At 53.5% G+C, this 23,620-nt stretch overlaps 6 protein-coding genes across 6 annotated transcripts; 5 read left to right on the top strand and 1 right to left on the bottom strand.

Annotated features, from left to right (window-relative positions):
- Positions 1 to 300, top strand: HRG_07305 (helix-turn-helix, psq domain-containing protein; the record flags this gene model as incomplete). The annotated part of the gene is made up of 1 exon (XM_044865776.1): positions 1 to 300. The coding sequence occupies one exon, from the start codon at positions 1 to 3 to the stop codon at positions 298 to 300; it is 300 nt and encodes a 99-aa protein (XP_044718740.1).
- A 357-nt stretch (positions 301 to 657) lies between these two features.
- HRG_07304 (DDE superfamily endonuclease domain-containing protein) lies at positions 658 to 1,300 on the top strand (the record flags this gene model as incomplete). Its single annotated transcript, XM_044865775.1, has 4 exons — positions 658 to 858; positions 943 to 956; positions 1,016 to 1,116; positions 1,176 to 1,300. The coding sequence occupies 4 exons, from the start codon at positions 658 to 660 to the stop codon at positions 1,298 to 1,300; spliced, it is 441 nt and encodes a 146-aa protein (XP_044718739.1).
- Positions 1,301 to 2,573: 1,273 nt separating this feature from the next.
- On the bottom strand, positions 2,574 to 2,918 carry HRG_07303 (uncharacterized protein; the record flags this gene model as incomplete). Its single annotated transcript, XM_044865774.1, has 1 exon — positions 2,574 to 2,918. The coding sequence occupies one exon, from the start codon at positions 2,916 to 2,918 to the stop codon at positions 2,574 to 2,576; it is 345 nt and encodes a 114-aa protein (XP_044718738.1).
- An 8,273-nt stretch (positions 2,919 to 11,191) lies between these two features.
- HRG_07302 (uncharacterized protein) lies at positions 11,192 to 11,590 on the top strand (the record flags this gene model as incomplete). Its single annotated transcript, XM_044865773.1, has 1 exon — positions 11,192 to 11,590. One exon carries the CDS (start codon positions 11,192 to 11,194, stop codon positions 11,588 to 11,590), a length of 399 nt encoding a protein of 132 aa, XP_044718737.1.
- A 2,579-nt stretch (positions 11,591 to 14,169) lies between these two features.
- Positions 14,170 to 17,374, top strand: HRG_07301 (uncharacterized protein; the record flags this gene model as incomplete). Its single annotated transcript, XM_044865772.1, has 10 exons — positions 14,170 to 14,406; positions 14,611 to 14,688; positions 14,783 to 14,855; positions 15,024 to 15,107; positions 15,365 to 15,633; positions 15,721 to 15,988; positions 16,329 to 16,646; positions 16,719 to 16,914; positions 16,960 to 16,970; positions 17,115 to 17,374. 10 exons carry the CDS (start codon positions 14,170 to 14,172, stop codon positions 17,372 to 17,374), a joined length of 1,794 nt encoding a protein of 597 aa, XP_044718736.1.
- Positions 17,375 to 18,178: 804 nt separating this feature from the next.
- On the top strand, positions 18,179 to 19,945 carry HRG_07300 (subtilisin-like serine protease; the record flags this gene model as incomplete). Its single annotated transcript, XM_044865771.1, has 2 exons — positions 18,179 to 19,159; positions 19,658 to 19,945. The coding sequence occupies 2 exons, from the start codon at positions 18,179 to 18,181 to the stop codon at positions 19,943 to 19,945; spliced, it is 1,269 nt and encodes a 422-aa protein (XP_044718735.1).
- Positions 19,946 to 23,620: the final 3,675 nt, after the last annotated feature.

Below are 23,620 nucleotides of genomic sequence, written 5' to 3'. Positions count from 1 at the left end.
ATGACGGAAATTCGAGACCAATCGATTCCACGCGAAGAACGGGTCCTGCTCGCCGTCAAGGCCTATCAGCAAGGCCAATTCGACAGTACCCACAAGGCCGCAACGGCATATGATATCCCTCACTCGACAGTATCTGGTCGACTGCGCGGTGCCCGCCCCCGACGCGATGCGCAGATGAACAACCGGAAGTTGACGGCGACGGAAGAGACTGCCTCGTACAATGGGTCTTGTCGATGGACGAGCGAGGATGCCGCCGACAGTGGTCTACACTCGCCGCATGGCCAACTTGTTGCTCTCTGAGCGCGGCCAAGAAACTGTCGGCGAGAATTGGGTGCGGAAGTTCGTTGGCCGCCACGACGAAATCAAGGCGAAATACTCTCGTCGATATGATTACCAACGTGCCAAATGCGAAGGTCCGAAGACGATCCAAGAATGGTACGATCGAGTGGCAATGGCGAAGCAGAAATGGGGGATTCTTGACGAGGATGTCTACAACTTCGATAAGACGGGGGGGGGTTCAAATGGGAGTCATTGCGACGGCAAGAGTCCTTACTCGGTCTGACCGGCGAGGTCGGCCTATGGTCATGCAGCCAGGAAATCGAGAATGGGGTTACGGTGATTGAGTCTATCAATTGCCTAGGTTGGGTTTTGCCGGCGATGGTCATCTTCCAGGGCAAGGTGCACCAAGCAAGCTGGTACAAAGCAGGTGTGCCCAAGGACTGGCAGATTGCCGTGAGCGACAAATGGACTTCCGACGACCTTGGATTGCATTGGTTAAAGGCAGTTTTCGACCCATACACACGGCGCCGTACGGTTGGAACACGTCGACTTCTCATTCTCGACGGGCACGGCAGCCATGTTACGCCGGAATTTGACAAGTACTGTACGGATAATGCCATTGTGGTACTCCAAATGCCAGCTAATTCCTCACATCTCTTACAGCCTCTGGATGTCGGGTGCTTTTCGCCCTTGAAAACGATATATGGGCAGAAGGTTCAAGAGAAGATGCTCGCAGGGTCAACCACATTGAGAAAGAGGACTTCCTGCCTCTATACGTCGAGGCCCGCGGACAAGCACTCTCCCCGTCGAACATCAGATGTGGATTCATGGCCACAGGCCTTTCTCCATTCAATCCGACCCCGGGTTCTGTCACGGTTACGCGTTCAGGTTGACAGGAATAGCAACCATGATGCACGGCAACAACTTGTCGAGGAGGAGCAGGCCCGACGGCAGAGAGAAGAAGAGCTATGCGTCCCAAGACAGCGTGCACCACAACGGTGTAGTAAATGCAGGTCTTTGAACACAATGCCCGGACGTGTAATAGCTAGACAGTTCTGAATTGACTTGCTTGTTTGTCTCTTGGACTCAATTGCCGTCTGTTGTGTTCGGTTGGTCGTGACGTGAGGTGCGGGTCGCGTCGGTGGGGAATTTTGAGCGGGTAGGGGTGTGACCGGGAAGGGGTGGATTACGTTAGATGACAACAGGCGGTCTGGTGTCGCGAAGACCGTCGCGCCATGCAGGCAAAGTGGAACGCGCTCCTACAGGTGCGCTGCAATTGACACATATCCAATGACTGCTCCCGACACACCCTCAGGGATCAGGCTCCGCCGGATTCCTGGAAACCAGGCGCGGGAGTCGAACACCATGCACCGCATCCGGGTAAGGGACCAAGGATACCTAAGAAGGGGAAGGATAACAGCCATATGCGGGGTACCCCCGCACCGCGCGCAGCTACCGGAAGTTACAGGGGTGGTTAGCCATCCCCTCCCGGGCTCATAACTTGTCGCGAAGACCATTGCGCCGGCGATGCAGGCAAAAGTGGAGCGCGTTCCACTTTTGCCTGCATGGCGCGACGGTCTTCGCGACAAATAGACAGACGCGAGGACGAAAGCGGGGCGCGAAGGCGAAGCTCGCAGGAGCAAGCAGCCGAGGCAGGGGTGGGGCTCGAGGCGCGGGCCAATTAGGATGCTGGCGGCGTCCCCTTTGGGAAGTCGGCGGCACGGATTCAAAATTTGGGCAACTTCTCCAGGCACGCGGCTGCGATGGATGGATTCCCACCAGTGGCAAGCCGCGAATAAATTTCAGGAATACTCGAGTACGTGAGTACGATGGGTAGCAAACCCATTTGAAACAATAGAGCCCCATGTGTCTTCATGCTCTACCCGAAGGTAAGCACATACCGGTAGTTGTTTCCGGTGAGTAATCAAACATGCACTCCGACTTAAACCCCATTTGGAAGAGCCCCACCACCAAAATTTGGCGCGCGCGTTCCCAACGCCGTGGCCGCGGCGGCTGCCGCCCGGTCGCATTCAATCAGCACGCATTCAATCAGCATTTAATTATCACCAACGCTGGAAGCTGCGTTCCTTGGAGTCGTTCAAATATATCAATACGCCCGGCCCGACCGATTTTCCGATATATATACAATGTGCACACCTTTGACTACCGCCCGTGAGATCAATCAACGCCGTGACTATGACTGTGACGGTGCCGGAGGATCCATAGGATCCGTCTGATCCGTCTGACGCGGCGGAGGACGAGGCACGTAAGGGACGAACGTATGCCCGGCCTGCCTACCAAAATTGTATGGCGCCGTGTCCCTCTGATCCCCTGGCTGTCGGGCAGGCTCCCTTGCCGATATAACAGCGAAAGTCACATCCCGACTTCTTGGTCGAGGTCTTGTATATGCCCTCCTTGGCATCCCAGCACCTATATTGACCACTGTATTCGCAGCGGATATTAGCTTCCTTGCGCCTTGGCTTGCCGGCAGTCTTGCTGTTTCTGACGACTACAACGTAGCCAAGGAGCTCGTGCGTGGCCTTCAGCGTCTCTAACGCCTCGTCATACGTATCGAAAGACATCTCCTCGATAGCCTCAATGTCGCTGTTTGTATTCATGTTGCGATCGGTCGAATTCATCGTGACGGTTGTGCGGTAGGCGGCGGCGGCGGTGGCGACGTTGGTGATAGCTTCAAAACGATGGCTTCAAAACTGTGTGCAGAGGTGGCCTCGGGCGCCGCGCCAAATTTTGGTGGTGGGGCTCTCTTCCAAATGGGGTTTAGGTCGGAGTGCATGTTTGATTACTCCTGGTTCTCAGCAATTCGTTCTGAGATTGGAGGCTTTCGAGGGTACTTTTCAGCTTCCGACTGTCTCGGTCAGCATTTACCGAGGATCTGTCGACTCCTTTGTCGACCAGTCGGCGCAAATCCCGAGCAGTGGGCTGCTGAAGGGCGAGTGAGTCTGCGGAGCTATCGCCAGACTCGGAATCGTCTTCCGCTTTCTCCATGATCTGCGACAAAACGACATCGGGGTCAAATGGTACCATGCCCCACCCAGAACCGGTACACCCCCCACAACCGGTACAGCAAAAAGGCGCCATGACCATACAAACTATATCAATTGAATTGAAGCCATTAGCCCATACTAAATTATAGAAGAAATACTACTCTGTAGTGCGTTCAATGCTTAATCGCCATGGGTTGTTGGGTTTTTGGTTTGTCGCCGCGCCCGTGTGTAAGTAGGCGACGAATCAGGTGACTTTACCCTCCCTCCCCCCTTCTCCTCTTCAACCTGATTAAATGCACCATTAATCGTATCTGGCACCTCTTCTTCTCCCTGTCGAAGCATCTAGACACTACCTTACATATATCAGAGTTTTATGGACATATTATTAGGATTGGGGATCATTATTTCCTTCCTTGGCCTCATACGATCCAGCGTAGCCGCTGAGGCCTGGAATCTCTGATCCTTCAGCACCAACTCTGCTTCATTGCGCTCAAACACTCTAGGTATCTTTCTCAAAGTCCTCTCGAGACTACTAGGTTCGATATTTTGTAGCCTGTGGAGTTGTCGGCTCGTGCTTGGTGTCATTGGATCAGAGCTTAAGAGACCAACCTTTGGCGTCGTTTTTCGGTCCAGTTGCCAACTCGTGCGGCTCACCAAAATCGATTGACACGAGAGAGGCGCTGTCTCCGAGAATTTCATGTCTCGTCGATAACGTGCAGCTGCTTCGACGATCAGCCGAAGACGCAAAACGGGACGCCAGGCAATGGGCATCCTCATCTGGAAATGGCCATCGGACTGTCGCACACGTGGAGGAGGATGGGGCGGACGAGGCGGGCGCAGAATCTACAGCGACGTATCAGTCTAATAGCATCGGAAACGCAACGCGGCTGATCGATGTCCGAGGTGCATGGGACCCGAACCAGGTAACGGCCAAGTCGCCGGAGCTCATGGAGATGATGCAACAGCTCTATCAGTTCCAACAATCAGCGCTGTGCTCGACGGCCGAGCCGGAGGCCGCCGTGGTACCCGAACGAGGGCGAGATGGATAAGCATGTAGGGGTATTTTCCGGGGCCGCACTGCCACAGCAGAATCAGGTCAGGGCCACCAAGTCGCAGCAGATGAGTGCCTCGAAGGAGAGGAGAGGATGATCCAGGGCATACAAAGTATAACCGTGGTCCGGGAAAGCGACCGCCGCGCTGCGTTGCGGAGGGTCATGGCCGGCTTCGGGGAGGACAATGTCGAAATGGCGACGGCCGACTTCGACGAGACCGCAGGCGACGCAGAGGCGGGAATGCATGTCCAATTTGGCCTATCAACCTCTTGCTCTGCGACGGGCAGAGAGTTGGCAACACGGCTGACGCTGAACAAAACGCAGTCGATCGCTTTCTCAATCATATGCCGCCAGCTCGATTTGATGCGACAAAACGACGGAGGCGATGTCGGCCAGCTCTGCCAGTTCGTCCGCGGCGAGGCGGGACCGGCAAGTCGCAAATCATCGAGGCACTCGTCGAGTTGTTCAGTAGGAGGAGCCTTTCGAATCGCCTGCTGATCACGGCGACGTCGGGGACTGCCGCAGCGCGGATCAATAGTAGCACGATCCACTCCACCTGCAGGGTCTCCAAAGACCAAGGGGCGGCCGCGAACACGGCCAGAGATCTCGACGAGGACTGCAAGCAAGCGGATCGGTTCGTCCATGACCAATTTCGGATAGATTGGCAGGAGAAAGACGCGCTGGTCATACCATGCGCTATCTTCGTCAGAACGTGTTTCCATGTTATACCGGTACGCTGGTCTGTGAGAGGAGAATTGTTGCAACCCGCGGTAGAGTGATGGTGAAGTCCAGTGGTTGGCGGAGGGCTGGCATGACCAGATTACCAACTGTTGTAGAGACGAGTTGCGGGAACGGGTTGGGCGAGGAAACTCGGGGTGTCGCTCTTAGACCCTTCCACTGCTGCCTGGTGCAGCAATGCTACTCGACGCCAGCTCACTTTCTGGCCGCAGTGAAGACGATTTTGCTTATGTTGAAGGGGTTGCAGCCCTTGCAGCTCAGTACTACCAAGCAGCCAGAAGCGAGGGTGCTGTCAGTCGCCCAAGACGAGGACCTGCTGCACTGTTGTGAAGCCAGAATCGGTACGGTAACGGGAACCCAGGCACCCATGATCGGCGGAAGGGTCTAGGAGCGACACCCCGCGTTTTCTGTACCCAACCTTCTCCCCCGAACTTCTCTTGTGCGACAGCTGGTAATTTTGTCCTACAGTACCAATCATCCGCCAACCACTCACTTGAGTTCACCATTATTCCGCCATAGGCTAGAACCGCTACTATATGTCCAAAGGCACATGTTCAAAGGCTCATACCGGCGGCACAATCACAACCGCGGCCAGCCAAGCCCCTGCGAGCAGAGTCCCCTGCCTGGCCGACCTCCAGAAGTATCGCTTCCCAGAAAGTGAAGCAATAACAACGACAATAATCATGCCACTGAAGCAGAAAAGAACCGGGCCACGTCCGCCTCCACCGCCGCTTTACTCTCGAGCCCGAGGTGCCCCAGTCCGACATGCCCAGTACGAATAGCTGGAAGGTAAGGAGCACCGCTCCGCTCCGGGACAATACGACCAGGATAACGAGCGGCGGGCGCGCGCGAGAGTCCGTACAGCGCGCCATGCACGACCTCAGCCAGATAGAGCAAAAGCTGCAGGACGAGGCCAAGAAATAGCGCCTTGCCGTCGAGAGCTCCGACTGTAGCGTCCTGGCCGAGGCTGCCTTGGCCGGTCAACCTCGGGAGCCGCGTCCACGAAAACGGGGGTGGAAGATCACCGTACCGACAATGCCGATGGCAAGCATGAAGCAGCCGCAGCACGCACTGCTGGGGGCGGCCCAGATGCCGACAAGAACTTGGCTAACGCCGCTCGACGAAGATGGCCAAGAGAAGGATGCCAGGAGGCTACTTCCCGTTAACAGTGAGCAACTGCCTCTGCCCTGGTGCGGTCGGCTGGGTTATGTGAGAACGCCTGGAGTGCGGAATCGTGGCCTCGCTGCCCGTTTGGTACGCTACCCGCCGCTCAAGAGCTGACTTTGCGGCTAGGCTTGTCTCAACATGTATCTGAGGGCCGCAAACTCGCCGGTGTTCTCCTCAAGGACCTGTCGCCTGAATTCGATTCACGACCATAGGTACCTTTGAGGGCCCGTCCCAGCCCGAGCACGCCACCAAGAACCGTCCGGACAAGACGAAGCCGGGCGACGTCAAGCGAGGCCCCACCTTTATGGAGGACATTGGCATCGCTAACGCCGCCGACATTATCAAGATGATTCGGTGGAACGACAAGTATGGAATCAAGATTATTAACATGCCTCCGCCATTCATTCAAGCACTAGAACCGTCACATAAAGGCCCTATAGGGACTTCTCCGGGCGAAATAAAATCCATCCATCCGTACTGTAGGCATGAATTCTGTCACTCGGTGGCTCTGCTTGCGCTCGCACTCCCGCTATCCTCTTGCCACTCCCTTCTTAAGTTTGCACTTGTTCCCTGTCCCTCCGGTCCTCGACTCATCTTGTTCTTCGGCGATGGACCAAGCAAGGGCGCCCGCCGCCTGATGAGGGCGAATCACACCCCGCCGCGTCGTGGAAATGTGAAAAGTGATTCTGCAAACAACAATTACACCGCAGATAGACTGCTCGTAGGGCCTCGTCTGGCAGTCGCCATTCTTCGAATTTCCCCCTCTTCTTCTATTGCTGATCTGGACGTGGTCCCGATGCTGACCCGTAAACCTGTAAACAAGCGGCGCAGTGATGGCGCTCCAGGTATGGACCGAGTTCAGATCGCGAGGGGAGGTTTTCAGGCGGATTCATTCCTGTTGCCTGCCCAGACCCTAGGGTCACAATTGCCTCGAAGCTGGCATGACCCATGCGGAGATGCCAGAGTTTCAACCAATCCATAGTTGCCTGATCGAACTGATGAGCCATCGTGAATATTGTCCTGGCTTGAGGTGAACCGAGTTATAGTGTGCCTACTCCGTCGAGCGAGGTTCAATGTGTTGCGAGTGGCTCCGGGAGCTAGAATATTGATGACCTCCAGGTCGCCGGGGGGGGGGGGTTGATGGTCTGAGGACGTATTCTTTGTTCTGCAGACGGATGATCTAACATCACATGGCTGCAGGGACTTCTACATCCGCGTTCTGTAATAGCGGGCCAACTACAGGGATTCGTTATCATACTTACAACCGAAGCTTGCGCGAATGTTGGAACCGCTTCGTGGATGGCGCGGAGTCCCTGCAGCCACGCCGCAAGCAAAAAGCTGTCTCATAAAAAGGTCTAGAACTGGGTGTCAGCAATGCAGCCACGGATGAGCTAGCTGGTTTCGCAGTAAACTAACAGGGATTATCGCGCTAAGCAAGGATCAAAAGCCATCGCGCCTTGACTACCCACCAGCTTTTTGAGTACCTACTTAAACGAGTACTTAAACACGCACGGCGACTTAAGCCCCATTTGGAAAAGGACCCGCCAAAGTCGCCGTGCGTGTTGGTGAATCATGCACGGACGATTTCAAATCATGCACGGAGACTTAAACCCCATTAGGAAGGGGGACCCGCCACCACAATTTGGCGCGCGCGTGATTACACGACAGCGTACGGAGTACGAAGGATGCATTCAATCTGCAAAGATCACCAACGCCGGAAGATGCGTCCCTTGGAGTCGTTCAATTGAAACTATTACTAAGCCCGGCCCGACCGATCTTCCGATGTGTATGTAATATGCACACAGCAGCGGAAGGTGCATTTTGGCCGCCTTTGCCTACCTCTGTGACTGTGACTGTGACTGTGAGGAAGGATCCGTCCGACGCGGCGGAGGGCGAGGCACATAGGGAACGAATTTGGGGACCGCCCGCCCGCTAGAATTGCATGGTGCCGTGTCCGCCTGATCCCTTGCTGCTGGAAATGCTCCTTACCGTCCCGTGAGACTGTGCCGGCGGCTGTGCCCACATGAAGCCGTGGTGATGTGCCTGTGCCGAGGGAGGCGGTGGCATCACATAGGATCCTTGTGATGCCGGCGGCGCCTGTGGAAGTGAGGGTACCTGTGATAACGGCGCCGGCGTTGCGGCTGCTTGCGACTTGATGAAATCACCGATCTGCTGGGCAAGATCGTCAACCCGGCTGCTCACGGAAGCAAGCGTATTCGACCTCTTGGTCACGACAGTAGTGCCTGTGCCCTTCCTCTTCTTCTTCTGCGCCCCTGCTGGCTGTGACCCGAGCTGTATTGTAGCCCTATGCTCCTCTTGCTCCCAAGCACTAAGGATCCGGCCAGTCGATGGCTCTAGTGGAGGATGTCTCGGGCCTATTGTTCGCACGCCGGCGAGGCTGGACAATATCGGGATCGGGCTCATGTCGTGATTCGATATACTGCCGTAGTTCATGCTGCCTGTAAATTAGTATATAGCTAGATAGGGGCTTAGTAGTATTACTTACAGTAGGACCATACAATAGCCAGTGGGTATCAATAAGATCGAGGAAATTTCAGCAGCCTCGCCATCAGCTTGAAGGATATCACGGATTGTATGCCGGCAAGGCAGACCCCATTGGGTCGTGAAGGCACCCGTACAATCCGTTGGCCGCTGGCCCCGTTTATCGGATAACTCTTCTGTAGCTAACTTCACTTGCTTGAAGATCTGCTTTATTGGATGCCAACCAATTTTCCGGTATAGTGACTTGAGGATAGGATATTTAGTCCATTCGACCTGGACCTTCGTGAACTCGTCTTGAAGCGCTTCGAGATGCGTTTTCTGCCGTTGGTCAACAAGTTGACGGATAGAGACCTGTAGCTGCCAGAGATCGATAAAACGATGGCGTAAGATACTCTTGAGCTCGTGATGTGTGCTTTCAACACGAGAAGTTACCGTGATATCGTAATTACGGTGCTGTTGGATGGCATACCTACAAAACTGGGCACGCCACGGATAGTAGGCTGTATGGAAGTAGTCAACGAGGGCTAAGTAATTAGCAATAAATATTAATATAACGGTAAATAGGGCTAGGGTTACCTGGCTGGTCGGAAAACTCTATACATAGGATATTCCACTGCTTGTGACGGTACAAGTGCACGAACAAGGTCGAGTGCGACTTGGATAAAGTGATTGTCTACAAGAGAGAAAGAGGTTCCTAAGGAAGACTCTGACTTTCGCTATTTACATTGAATACAAGTGAGACATTTCATAAAGTATGAAAGTCACATGATCGTTCCCTCACACTGCTCACTACATTCCTCAGGCGTGCGTGCCCTAACGACTGAAGCCCAGGCATCACGGATACCGTCAGCTGTATGCTTGAAGGTCCGTTGGGGCAGCGGCGGCGGGATTGGGTTCCCCTCTTCATCCCGTTCCTCATCGAGATATTGGTCCGCTAGCTGGGAGGCAGGTTGTATCTGTGCCTCGGCGGTATGATCGATCGGTCGGTCCTCGATAGCATTGGCGTTCGTTCGGTCGTTTGCGAGGGCAGCCTCGGCGCCGAGGCGAGTGTCTGCTTCATCTGCCCTATCTCCTATAATCTCGGTACCTTCGAGGCTACCAACCCACTTCTTCTTGATATGTAGGATCACGTTTTTCATCATGTGCCAGACGCAGAGTTGTTGCTGTGAATAGGGAAAACAGAGGAAAGGGCGTTCTTGAGGCCATATCAAAATCAGTAATGATAACGCCTGGAGGAGGAATACTAGCCCGTCGGCCGGTATCGTAGAGTTGTGAGAGAATCCAGTTGAAGGCGCCTTCGTCTTCCTTAGCGGCAATACCAAAGGCTACACTATAGCTCTTGTGCAGTCCCGTAGTCCCAATGATTTGCAGGAGTGGCATGTTGAAACGGTTGACAAGGTACGTATTATCCATAATAAGGAGTTCGGGTTACGCTTCCAGTCAGCAAGACCGTCAGAATATATCCAGAATATCCTCCAGATCTTGCCATTAGGGCTACGGTCAACTGCAAAGAAGGCGACTTCCCCGTCGGCCTTTGCAGCGAGGAGTACGTCGAGGAATGCTTGTGTAGATGTAGTAGCGCCGTAGTGTTGAAGACGAAGCTGGCGCTGAATGCATCCTACATCACGATCGTTGATTAGGACCTCAGGATGGTCACGTTGGGTAGCCTCGGCAATATCCTTCCGCTTATTAGCTGCGTTGTTACTATAGGTCTCAACGAGACGGTATAGAATGGCCGCAATGCCTACCTGGCATTTGACAAGACAGTTGTGTTACGACAAGTGTTGCGTCAGCAGGGCGCAGGCTCCTTTTCGCACTGCTCTTCAGAGCCTACGTATAGATGCTCCTACTGTCCTAGACTGGGAGCTGCTCTGCACCCGCGTCCAGGCCAATCTGACCTTAGCTGAGGTTACGTGCTTTGACGGGGCAGTACGCATCTACACAACGAATGCCCAGGTCCGCGAGTTCAACAGGGATCATAAGGAACGCCTAGCTGTGCCTTGCAGACAGGTTCGGGCAACAAATGTCGGTCCAAAAGCCGCCGAAGCTGACTCTATGACTGCTGGCAACTTACATAACCAGTTACCCATTTGCATTGGGGCAAGAGTTATGTTGACTGAGAACGTCTGGACTGATGTTGGCCTTGTTAATGGTGCACTGGGGACCATATATGACTTTGTGTCGCATCGAGCGGACCCTGTTTGGAAGGAGGATGCTTGGTTCCCGTGTATGCAGATATCAGGGTCCCTCCTGACAGCTATTTAAGCTGGGTCAGTGGACACCCAACGTTCTTTACTCTCTTTTGTAACAGAGACCTCTTTTACCCCTTCTCTGCGGGATCAGCTTTCACATCCGACTTGTCCCTCGTGCGTGCCTCGTGGTGAGATCCGACACTTTGCCTATGAGGATCACGTACAGGATCCTCAAGCTCATCATCCCTTTGTCATTATGGTCCGCTTCGATCGCTATACCGGCCCCCCTTATTTCGACGACCCTGAGCTAGCCAACGTCCAGCCCATCTTTCGCTCCTGGCGGGACTTCATCAAGGGTAGTATGCCCTGCTCTCGCACTCAGTTTCCCTTGACAATCGCATATAGCATCACTGTGCACAAGGCACGGGGTGCTACGCTTGAATGGGTTGTTGCCGATATATCCCATCGCGATTTCCAGTCTGGCCTCACCTACGTCGCCGTCTCGCGCGCCAAGACGTTGAATGGCATCATGTTTGATGCGTCCTTTGATCTCAATGATATCCGGCGTCGCACGGATGGCTCTATGGCTGCTCGGGCTGCTGACGCTGCCCGGCTTGCTGGCCAGGTTGTGACTGCCCAGGAAGTATTGAATTGACTGGTCATACATTCGCCTGCTTGCAGCAACTCTCAATGTGACAATTTGGCTCTCTTATGGGTCAGCAACAACGGGGATGGGGTTTTTCTAACTGAGCCATTTGATCATATGCACAGGAGCGGACAGGAGCGTTTTGGATGACGATTCAATAAGGGGAATTGCTGGCTTGCTTGCAATCCTCTCCAAGCACAGCCTTTGTAGCACATAAATTTACAGCTTTGCTTACTCCTGTGACGGCGTATTCGGCGGCAACCCAGGTATCTTACGGGGTACGGAGTAATAAGCAGGGTTGTCTGATCATTTGTACGATAGAGCGCACATCGCAGGAGGGTATCACGTGCGTCAGCAGGGAACAACGTTTACCCGACACGCGCACAACCTATCAAACCTCACAGCATGGTCTAGATAGCGAAGAATAACAAGAACAACACGATCACCGATCAAAGACCCAACTGAGCCTCAGTTAGCCTATCCACACTGATCAGTTGTTACCTTGGCTGGTAACCTCAGAGCAGCAAGATAGAAGAGACTTCCTCAACGCATCCTCACGATCTGTGGCGCTCTGCGAAGAAAGAAGTGCTACAACGCGAGACTGACTACGAAGACCCGACCGGCGCCCACTCTATTCAGTCAACCGTGCCTAGTTGTTTGCCTCAGCCGCTGACCTCTTAGGCGTGCCCTATCGCACATACAAATCTCTGGTATCCCGCTTGATTATCAGCTTCATTGATCACTCTCGATCAATTTGACCTCTCTTGACACCTTCTTGCCCTATTCCCTCGCAGATTTTCCTGTCAAGCCCCATCCGACATCATGAGCAGCAGCGCAAGCGGCACCAGCGCGAACGCGAACGCACCGGCGCTCGACATCAACGAATTCCTCGATATTGCTGAATTCAACCGTGGCCTCGCCACAATCTTCAACATGGACCTCTTCAACACCCCAGTCAACGAGACTTCCGATGAGATCCACTATAATACCTACGTTCTCGCCCGCATCGTTGATTATAAAGTCTCCTCAACATGTCAAGGTCTCGAGCTGCTTGGATCATTCCAAGAAGACTTTGAGGATTGGGAGGAAGACGACTTCAAGAAGGTAGATCAAGGGTCCGTAAGGTCCTACGGAATACCCTAAGGTTCAGAGGAATCTATACAGGAAAGCTGAACGCAAAGATCACGGCATTCCTAGTAAATCTGAAGAACCGTGACCGACTTCCTGAGTGGGATGAAGACGATCTTCGTGATGCCATCTTATACGAGAAAACGGCCGCCTACCGACGCCAACAAGAACTCCTCAGACGATCGCCATCGCTAGCAACAACCCCAGCACCAACCCCAGCACCAACCCCAGCACCAGTCACTCCCGATCTAAACCTCCCGCAAGACCCCCCCAATGACCAATCCCTACCCCTGTCACGATCGAATCAACAGCAGCAGGAACTTATGATCAGACCAGCTATCGACCGCGAAGCTTACCGGACCGTGCCCCCAGTCCAGGTCCCCAATGAAGACCTCGATCCTGCCATCGCCAACCAGTTTTCTAAGCTATGGGATCGAAAGCTCAACTATTCAGGTGACGCCTACGATATCCTAGATGATAAGATCCGTTACTTTCTCGATGCCTGCCTCACAGCTAGCATCAAACCGTCACAATTCCACGCTTTGTTCTCAAATATCCTCACGAAGAGAGCAAAGAACTTCTTCGTGCATCAAGTCAGCCGCGATTCAACGTTCGCGGAGATGTATCAGAAGATGAAGCAGCACTTTGATACGGAAGTCAATAAGCAACAGTATCACACTGACTGGACCTCGATCAATTTCACACAGCTTCGGAAGGAATCTCCGAGAAGCCTCTCTGTGAAATCCTCCAGGCTCTTCTTGACAAATTGCAGCTATGCCAGAGAGCTCTTGGGAATAGCTATGGCGGCGAAGACCAGCTAATTTCAACGACAATTCGAGCATGCCGTGGCGTGCCTGAATTAGAATTCGCCCTCTTCGTGCCGGCTAAGACCTTCGAGGGACTATCTTCACAGCTAAGATCGTCACTCACAACCGTCAGCCAAAGACAGCCCGGACAGCCCAGTCAATATCTTCAAGATCAAGACCAATTCTTTACTGACCGCCGCTATCAGCACCCCGCTGACAAAGGAAGAAGTGGACGAAGCGCTGCTACGTCTGCGGCAAAGAAGGCTGTTTTTCAACGAAGCATCCGGATGACGAGAGAAAGAGGGCCAAGGAAAGATATCTTCGAGAACGAGGATTTCACGGCCAGAAGTCATCTTCCCGTCCATTTACTACGTTCCTTGCCGATTACGAAGGGGACCCAGATGAAGATCAGACCTCTGATTCTGCTGACGATGACTCTGACGATCAAAGCGATAGCTTCTTTGCAGCTGCCTTCCTATCTAGAGCTTTTCGCCACCGCATTCACACCGTCGAGGAGAATCGATATGCGAGGAATCACAGCATTTCTTGCTCGATCGCTACAACCGGACCTCTTTCCAAGGGATCCTGCCTGACACGGGTGCAGCGAAGATATCTACAGCTGGGATCGACCAATTCCGCGCGCTCCAACGAGAGATGCCGACGGTCCAGCTACGGAAGAATGCGACGATCGCAACGGTCAGATTCGGTGGAAACGAGCCGACGAACACGATCGGGATCACAACAGTCATTACCCCGATTGGAGAAGTCGTTTTCCACGTTATCAATATGTCAACGCCCTTCTTGCTATGCCTCAAGGATATGGACCGTCTCGGTGCCTATCTCAACAACGTCACGAACGAATTGATCTGCGGCGATAAGAGGATTCCGATCGTACGCAAATGGGGTCATCCGTGGTTCTTCCTACGGAAGGATGAAGCCGCTATTGCCTTCCTATCCGAAGCCGAGCTTCGGCGCCTACACACTCGCTTTGGCCACCCGTCAGTACACAAGCTACATAAGCTACTGACAAGCGCTGGGCATGATGTTGAATTCGAAGCAATCGCGATGATTCGAAAATTCTGTCATTTTTGCCAGATCAAGGCAGACGCACCGCGCAGGTTCAAATTCACGTTAAAGGATAACTGCGATTTCAACTACGAATTGATCGTCGATGTAATGCATCTTGACAGCCGGCCAGTCCTTCATGCCGTTGACCTAGCAACCTCTTTCCAAGCCGGACGATTTCTTCAGAATATATCGGCTAAAGAGACGGGAAGCACTCAAATTGTGTTGGATTGACACATACCTAGGCCCTCCAGATGTTATCACGCACGACGCTGGTACGAATTTTGCCTCCTCTGAGTTCCAAGCAGAAGCGAAGCTGCTAGGAATAACCTGTCACCAAGTGCCCGTCGAAGCCCACTGGTCAATTGGCAAGGTGGAGAGATATCACGCCCCGATTCGAAGGGCATACGAGATCTTGAAAGCCGAGCTAAAAACAGCATCAGCTGAGTCGTTGCTTCAAATGGCCTTCAAATCCGTCAATGATACCGCCGGACCTGACGGTCTAGTGCCCACACTACTAGTCTTTGGTGCCTACCCTCGGATAACGATGGATTCGCCGCCTTCTGCTTCCGCGATCACACGTGCGAAAGCCGTGACGAAAGCTATGGCAGAGCTACGCAAGCTTGTAGCTAAAAGGAAGGTCAATGACGCCTCGATGCCCGTAATGGGCCCAACACGATTGAGAAGATGCCACTATCATTGCCGCTTGGTAGTGAAGTTCGAGTATTTCGTGAGAAAGGAGGATGGAAAGGCCCATACAAGGTCCTAGCTGTGACAGACACAGAGGTCACAGTTGAGCTAGACAACGGGCCAGCTAAATTTCGCAGCACGGCTGTCCAGCCCTACTTTCGCCACCCGGATTCGCAGCAGCAACGAAGTCACGATGTTCTACAGCAGCCACACGCTGACAATCAGACTGCTGACAATCAGGCTGATAGCATCAACGTTGAGACCGAAGTGCCTAAGCCATTCGAATATCCCGAGCCGGAGAGACCACGCAGACGCGGCAGACCAAGAAAAGTCCCTCGAGATCAGCAGCAATACGATACCTTCGTTCCTTCTAGTTATTTCCTTAGTCTTAGCCCTTTTTCGTTACCTCGATCTCAATTTTCACCCGCTAATATGTTTCTATCGCATAAGGAGTGCGCCGCCCTCGACCTTGCCGTAAAGTTACGTGCAGAGAAGAAAATCACTACCGCCGGACGACCGTTTGAAGCCTCTGATGACCTCGAAATCACGAACCTGCTAGGCGCAGGCGTCATCGTGCCCGAACGATACGATATGAATAAGCATGGAAAACACAGGCTATTCAAGTCACGAATGGTCCGGGAGGTCAAAGGCAAGAACACTGCTACACCGTACGAGAAGTCTCGTCTTGTGGTACAAGGATATGGTGACGACGAGAAGCGTGAGATCCTCACGCAGGCTCCAACAATCTCCCGTCCTGCCCAGCGGGTAGTACTCGCTCTTTCCCCTTTCCTTTGCTCTTTGAAGATGTCTCTTGCTATCCGAGACATTACGATGGCCTATACGCAGGCATCGACCACTTTGAATCGCACTATCCTCATCTCTTTGCCACACGAATTAAAGAGAGATACCCAGGGGAACCATCCTTCGTGTGGTCAAGCCATTGTACGGAATCGCTGAAGCAGGCGCTCATTGGTTCAATACGTATCATGAGCATCACCGCATCAAGCTACAGATGGAGCCGTCAACGTTTGATCCATGTTTAATGATAACGACCGCAGAGATCAACGTCACGACCGCAGAGACCAACGCGGATACCGCACTTCAGGTTAATGCCTTCGGCGTTGCCGCGCTTCAGACTGATGATACGTTATTGGTAGGCACAACAACATTCCTGCAACGTGAAGACCGCGAGCTATGCTTCCAAGCCAAGCCAAAGAAGACCCTACGAGAAGGCGATACCTGTGATTTCAACGGCAGCCTCATTGCTCTAGAGAAGGGCTATCTTCTAGTCATGCAGAAAGGTCAGGTCAACAACCTCAAAATTATCGATCTATCCACGGAAGATCGGGCCCAACGATACGTGGAACAACGTGCCCGTGGCGCCTATATAGCCTCAATTTGTCAACCAGAGGCTAGCTTCGATTATTCAATCGCGGCACAATCACAAGATCCAACCGCGGAGGATTTTCAGGCGTTGAATAAACGGATCCAATGGCAGATCGACAATCCACAAAGAGGCCTTCGATTCGTCCCAATAGGTCTAGAAGCAGCAAAGGTCTTCGTCTTCACAGACGGATCATTCGCCAACAACAAGGACTTAAGCTCTCAGATCGGATTCGTTATAATCATTGCAACCGAGACTAAGTCAGATGAGTCATTCACGATCCACGGAAACCTGATCCATTGGAGCTCGACGAAGTGCAAGAGAGTCACCCGCAGCGTCTTGGCTTCTGAGATATATGGATTAGCTTCAGGCTTCGATTTGGCATATGTGGTTGCAGGGACGATCAACCAGATTACAAGCCGCCTTGGATTACCGCAAATCCCGCTCGTTGTGTGTACAGATTCGTACAGCCTGTACGAGTGCCTAGTGAAGCTTGGCACCACCACGGAGAAACGTCTGATGATCGATATCATGGCGTTGAGACAGGCCTACGAACAACGCGAAATCACCAACATCCGCTGGATCAACGGAGCGGATAACCCGGCCGATGCAATGACGAAGCTATCTCCAAACGGGGCCTTAACCCGATTCGTTAACGACAACGAGATCACGATCCGGCTCGAAGGCTGGGTTCAAAGGAAGGAAGATATGACCGCATGATTGACGATTTTGATTTAAGCTTGCTATCGATTGTTCCTTTGTGTTGAGATACCCGTTTTTACATGTTGTTTGGGTGTTACGTTTAGTGCGTTTTGTTCGATTCTTAAAGAGATGCCAGTGTCTGATCATTTGTACGATAGAGCGCACATCGCAGGAGGGTATCACGTGCGTCAGCAGGGAACAACGTTTACCCGACACGCGCACAACCTATCAAACCTCACAGCATGGTCTAGATAGCGAAGAATAACAAGAACAACACGATCACCGATCAAAGACCCAACTGAGCCTCAGTTAGCCTATCCACAAGGGTCGTATTTTCACTACGATGGCTGGCCCCCCCGCTTCTCAGCAGCGCCTTACTCTTAATTACTCTTAACTTGCACATCTACGCGGACATCATTGTTTGTACGAAATAGCATCATCTTCGACTACTAGGCATTATGGCAAGGTCGCTGCAATGCCTCACGGCAGCGATATTTACTCTTATGCTCCCTTCCGTCGCCTTGGCTCTCGTTACAAGATTGTCTCCGCTGCCGTACCCAACCAGGTCCAACTATCACGTCAAGGGAATACAGCCTGACTTCTGGCCTAACAAGGATGAACTTTCCGGCAACAACGCTGGTGGTGTGTCGATGAACCTGCTCTGGTTGTCATGGGAGCCGAGTATCAAGTCTACCCTTGCGCCGCCAACGAGCAAGAATACGACAGTCGCTGCTTCACTATTCCGACCCAGGTGGACTCGACCATCAAAGACTGGACCGATCGTGGACTCGTCGTGACCGCTATACTCTACGGCACTCCGGAATGGGCACGCCAGGGCCGTCCCTGCTCACCAGCGGCGCCGGAATGGACATCTTCTGCGTGCCCAACAATCCCGACGACTTTGGACGCTTCGCCGGCATGCTGGCCCAGCGCTACGACGGACTTCACGGGCATGGGCGTATTGCCGACTTTGTCATCAACAACGAAGTCAACAGCAACGACTGGTTCAATATTGGCTGCGGCCGGGGCGTACCATGTGACACGAATCAATGGCTCGACCAGATCGGGTCCAACTACAACGCCGCCTACGACCGCATCGTCGTCGAGCAGCCGACTGCCAAGGTTCTGACCTCGTTGGACAACTTCTTTGGCAAGGAACTCGACGACGCGGCTCACGGCCGTCTGTCCGGCATGACAGTACTTGACGGCTTAGCCGCCCGAGCTGGGAACCGCCAATGGCGGGTTGCCTATCACGCCTACCCCCCGAACCTATTCAGTCCCGTCTTTTCCGCAGATGATTATCCCAAGGTCTCTTTCGGTAACATCGGCATCCTGCTGGGTTGGTTGAGGCAAAGATACCCAAGCAACCCGCATACCTGGACCGTCCAGCTCACCGAGAACGGAATCAACTCTGGCGACCAGTCCAGCGAGGCGGCCCAGGACACTTCGGTGTGCCAGACATTCCGCAACGTGCTCGGCACACCTGGCATTGAAAGTTATATATATCACCGCATGCAGGACAATGCCAACGAGGGCGGCCTCAAGCTCGGTCTCCGCAAGGCCGACGGCTCGGCCAAGTCCGCGTGGGCAACCTGGGCGCTTGCGAACCGCAACGACATCTCCCCTGCCCGGCTCGCCTGCGGCTTCGAGGACCTGCCCCATACCGTGCTGCGCAGAGGCTACAACCCCAAACGGGGCCACGTCGCCTCCTCGAGGATGCTGCCCCCCGGATTCACCTCCGAGTCGACTTGGCGTCTGTTCCGTGATGAGCAGCCGGACACGGTCATGCTTTACGAGTGTAAGGTGGGCGGTCACCCTCCTGACACAGCAATCTGGATGCGAGGCCAGTTTCCCTGGGACCCGTCGGCTACATCTACACCAGACAGAAACCGGGATCCGTCCTCTCTACCGTTGCAGAGTCCCGGCCAACGGCGACCACTTCGTATCGTCCCGAGCTGACTGCGAGGGACCTTATGTCAGAGAGATGGTGCTCGGCTATGCGATCCAGTGACACCGCCATATGTACCCCTTTTTGCGGATATGGGAACTCTTGCGGGAACCTTTCAGAACGGTCAACTATATCAATAGGATGTTCACGGTCGGGCGTCCGGCCGACCATCCGGAATGCCGCTGCTTGAGGCTCTCTTATGGCTCGACGAGCTCGTCAAGTTACAAGGGGGGGGGAAGAACCAAATTGGTGTATTTCTACTTCTTCGGCCGTACAATTTGTGCCTTTCTATTCGATCGAAGCTGTTTACAAAATACCATTCCCACCCCTTTGGGTAACACCCCTTTGGGTAGCGCAATTCAAAAAACAATGGTGCCGCCGCCGCCGACGCCCTGGACGGCGCGCGCGGCGATGAGCATGCCTATGCTATTGCTGACAGCGCACAGCAGGCTGCCGATCCAGAAGATAACGACGGCGCTAATGAGGACGAGTTTGCGGCCGAATATGTCCGAGATCTTGCCCCAGGCCGGCACGAAGGTGGCGTTCCCGAGCAGGTACGCGCTGCCGATCCAGACATAGCCTGTGACGGTCACGGACTGAGCCAGAAGGCTGTGGACTCTATTACGAAGATTCTGCTCTGAAGAATAGAAAGGAGAACAGAACAACACAACTGGGTGTCCTCTCCCTAAATATGCCTTTTTTTTTTAATATATTCCGCCATTGACAATAGTCAGAGGCACTGCGTCAGACTCGCTAAGCCTAATCTAGAGCTGTCCAATACTCGGTTCCGAGCCCAAGGAATTCGTCCCGATCTAATCCCTGAATTTCTCTTACATCCTTCAATCCGTCTCTTGCTCACTTGACCTGTCCCTTCCAATTCTGGAGCCTGTCTGATGAGGTACAGACCACTCTCCTCCGCCGCATTTGACGAAGAGTCCACCTGCCTTTAGCCGTCCGGTGTAGCTAACCTACCAGCTGTGGGGCAACCACAGGTATAGGTAGAGGTTTGTGCTGAAAAGAAAAGGTTAAGACAGAGGATGTATGTTAGTAGGGCGACGGTCGTAACTTGGCGAGTTCCCGGCGATATACCGGGCACCCAGGATCTGTAGCCTTGTGTGCTCCTTTTCCACCGCACGCTGCACACTTAAAAACGTCCGAGGTGCAAGTCGACGCAGAATGGCCCGGTTGGGCGCACTGTCCACAGATCGGAGCTGGCGCCTTGCAGCGATAATGCAAGTGTCCGTAGAGGTGGCAACGGTAGCATCTCGCTGGTTGAAGTCCTGAACAAATGGTCGCGTGTATGCACACTCGCCATTCGCCATCTCAACCGTTCGTTGTGCAAGCAACCTGTCCACCTCCTCTTTCTTATCCAGGTGTACCACCAGAGAGCGGTATTCCTTGTCGACAGACGCTGTCCCGAGCCATCGCATCTTGTGCACTTTCACCCCGTTCATCCGCTCAAACACGGCGCATCCGATATCATCCGTCGCAACCCCACGATGGGCTCTATCAACCCGTAGAGGGTACCACTGTTCCCCATATAGCGTTCCCTTGTCGAAGTGTGTCTTTATCCAGGTGTCGTTCTGCCGTACTTTATCGACGTCCGTCTCTCGAAAGAGAAGCCGAAAACGCCCTTTTCCCTTAGAATTGACGCCCAGACAGGTCACACCCAACTTCTCGAGGGCAGCGTTCGCGCGCCGACGAATAGTGCCGGCGTTGCCTTCCTTTATGTCGCTGTCTAGGACCCGACTCACGTCTAAGCCAATGCCAGGCAGTGGCCCTGGGACTGGAGAGGGTGGTGGCGAAAGTGGCAGGTGCTGTTGTCACGAATAGTAGGGCCAAATAGGCATAAAGTTAGTATTTCAGAATCGTCCGGTGCTGCTCCATTTTCCCTTCTGTTCTCTGTGTCTGTTCCTTCCTTCCTCGCCCTTTTATTCCTGGCCACAATCTCGATCTTCTCCGTCTGCCTCACACCTCCGTCAATCGTCGGGGTGGCTGCCCCCACTTTTCCTAGGACACCGTCCCTGACGGCCGGGCTGACTGTCTCAGCCGACGCATCAGAAAGCAGGCCTGACGTCCTGGCTGACTGTCTCAGCAGGAGCATCAGCAAGCAGGAACCTCTAGAGGTCCTACGAGCGGCTTCGCAACACACCCTTAGTGACGGCCAACCAGGACGTTGCTAGAGATGCGGGAATGTCGTGCACGACTCATCTCTCGCCCTGGGCCTCTTTATGGCTATCACGGGATGTATCACATCTCGTAATTCTTCAAGCTTGGCCTCTCTACTCAATCGTTCCTTTATCTCCTCAAGCCCAACCATTCGTTGGAACTCGAGGAGCTTCTGCCTCGGCAATGCCTTCGTCAAGCCATCTGCTCGCATATGTGTCGTAGGCACCCAATTGACCGAATTCGAGCATCTTGAACCTCTTGTCGTAGCCAATGCTGATGAATGTCTACGTGCCTCAGTCTCGTCGAGAGCTTCGTACTCTCCTCTTTGAGAAGTCTGATCGTCTGGGCATTGTCGCATTCCACTACCAACGGAGAGGGAATTCGGATGTCCAGGAATTCAACAGACGGCTCAGGAAGATCGCCTCCTTTGACGCCTCTGAGAGAGCAAGCAACTCAGCCTCCGTGCTTGACGTCGTGACTGTCGCTTGCTTTGACGCTCTCCACGCCACTGATCCTCCAAATAGGGTCATGACGTAGCCTTGTGAGCTCTTCCTGTCGACTGAATTGTCTGCGAACGATGCGTCACTCGAACAGAGGAACAGCTCCGCTTCCTTCGATCCTCCTCCGAGACGTAACGCGTACGATCTCGTTGCAAAGAGGAAGAGGATAACTCTGTCTGCTGCTTTCTGGTGCTTCTCATCGGGATTGTGGTTATGTCTTGCCAGTCGGGATACGGCAAACGCAATATCTGGTCGCGTTGAAATTGCTGAGAAGAGCACGGAACCAACCTTCTGGAGATACTGATGTTTTTCCTTTCATTTGCTTGGCTTGTAGCTGGCAGGAGCTCTTCGTCAGAGATCATTGGCGTGTCTGGGAGCTTGAGAGACTCAGGGCGTTGTCGTTGTTTAACAGGAACTTATACGCGATCTTGTCGATATAGGCGTCTTGCGTCAGCCAAAGCGTCTTCCTTTGACGATCGCGGAGGATACGAATCCCAAGAACCAGCGAGGTTCTCCAAGCCGAGTTAGGTTGATCTTTTCTGTAGTCCCCGAGTAGCTTCTTCGACGACCCCTTCGTCCTCCTTCCGGAATGCCCAGATGATGTCATCAACGTAGAAGAAGACGGTCACCGCTCCTTCACCATGACACACGGCTCCTGGGAACTTTTCTGAATCCCAGTTCCTCTAGAGACGACGTAAGCATCTGTTGCCAGAGGAGCGGCGAGCGGCGTAGTCCGTAGAGAGCTTTTCTCAGGCGTAGGACTTTCCCCCTCTTCTGGAACCCCGGTGGCATCCTCATGAAGATAACTTCTTCGTCGTCGAGGGGGGCATGAACAAAAGCATTGACTGCATCCATCTGTTCCAATTCGAGGTCGTGTTCCGCGGCAATGGCCATTAGCGTACGAAACGACATTCCTGCGAGGGTAGTCGCTCGAGTAGGCAGGTCCCCTTTCTTGCTGATTGCCACAGACAACGAGGCGAGCTTTGCACTTTGGAGATTGCCGTGCTTATCAGTCTTATAGATGAATACCCACTTGCAACCGAGGACCTGCTTTCCAGCAGCCTTCGTCCAGAAGACCTCGTCAAACGAGCCCATTTCCGCATGTGAGGCCAGGTGGTCTCTCTGAGCCTGGGTGAATTCCTCTCTATACGGGTGTTTTTCTAGTTGCTTCTGCGTCTGTGGAGGCTCAGGTAGGTCTCTCTTGTGGACTTTTGCGCTTTTCGGTCTGAACAACCTTCCTGCTGTGAAGGCTCCGTGCACCCCGTCCTCAATTGGCACCGGGACGAAGTCGGCAAAACGGTCGATGTATGACTGATCCAGCTCTGGTTGATCAAATGGTTCCAGAGCTTTCAAACGCGATTCTTTCATCAGGCCTTCAAGGTCGGCTTGAAATGCCGCTCCTCCAAGAGAGCAACCCACCCTCAGGGTGAGCCTCCTCTTCAGGATCATCCTGAACCCGGACTCTCTTCTGAGCTTGCAACGGCTCCAGATCGACTTGGAAAGGGGCTTTTACCACCACCCCCTTAGGGTCAGCGTATGGAAAGTGAACCGAAAAGACTCCATGTGGTTCTTCTTCCTCCGGGTCAGAAGCTGGTGGCGTTAGGTATGCATCTTCCAGCTCCCGCGCTCTCCCGTAGTCTTCTTTTC

The sequence above is a fragment of the Hirsutella rhossiliensis genome, assembly GCF_020360975.1.
Source record: "Hirsutella rhossiliensis strain HR02 chromosome Unknown scaffold00008, whole genome shotgun sequence".
In the NCBI taxonomy this organism is placed as follows: domain Eukaryota; kingdom Fungi; phylum Ascomycota; class Sordariomycetes; order Hypocreales; family Ophiocordycipitaceae; genus Hirsutella; species Hirsutella rhossiliensis.
The sequence above is the reverse complement of the archived record's forward strand: the minus strand, read 5'-3'. Positions and strand labels throughout refer to the sequence as shown.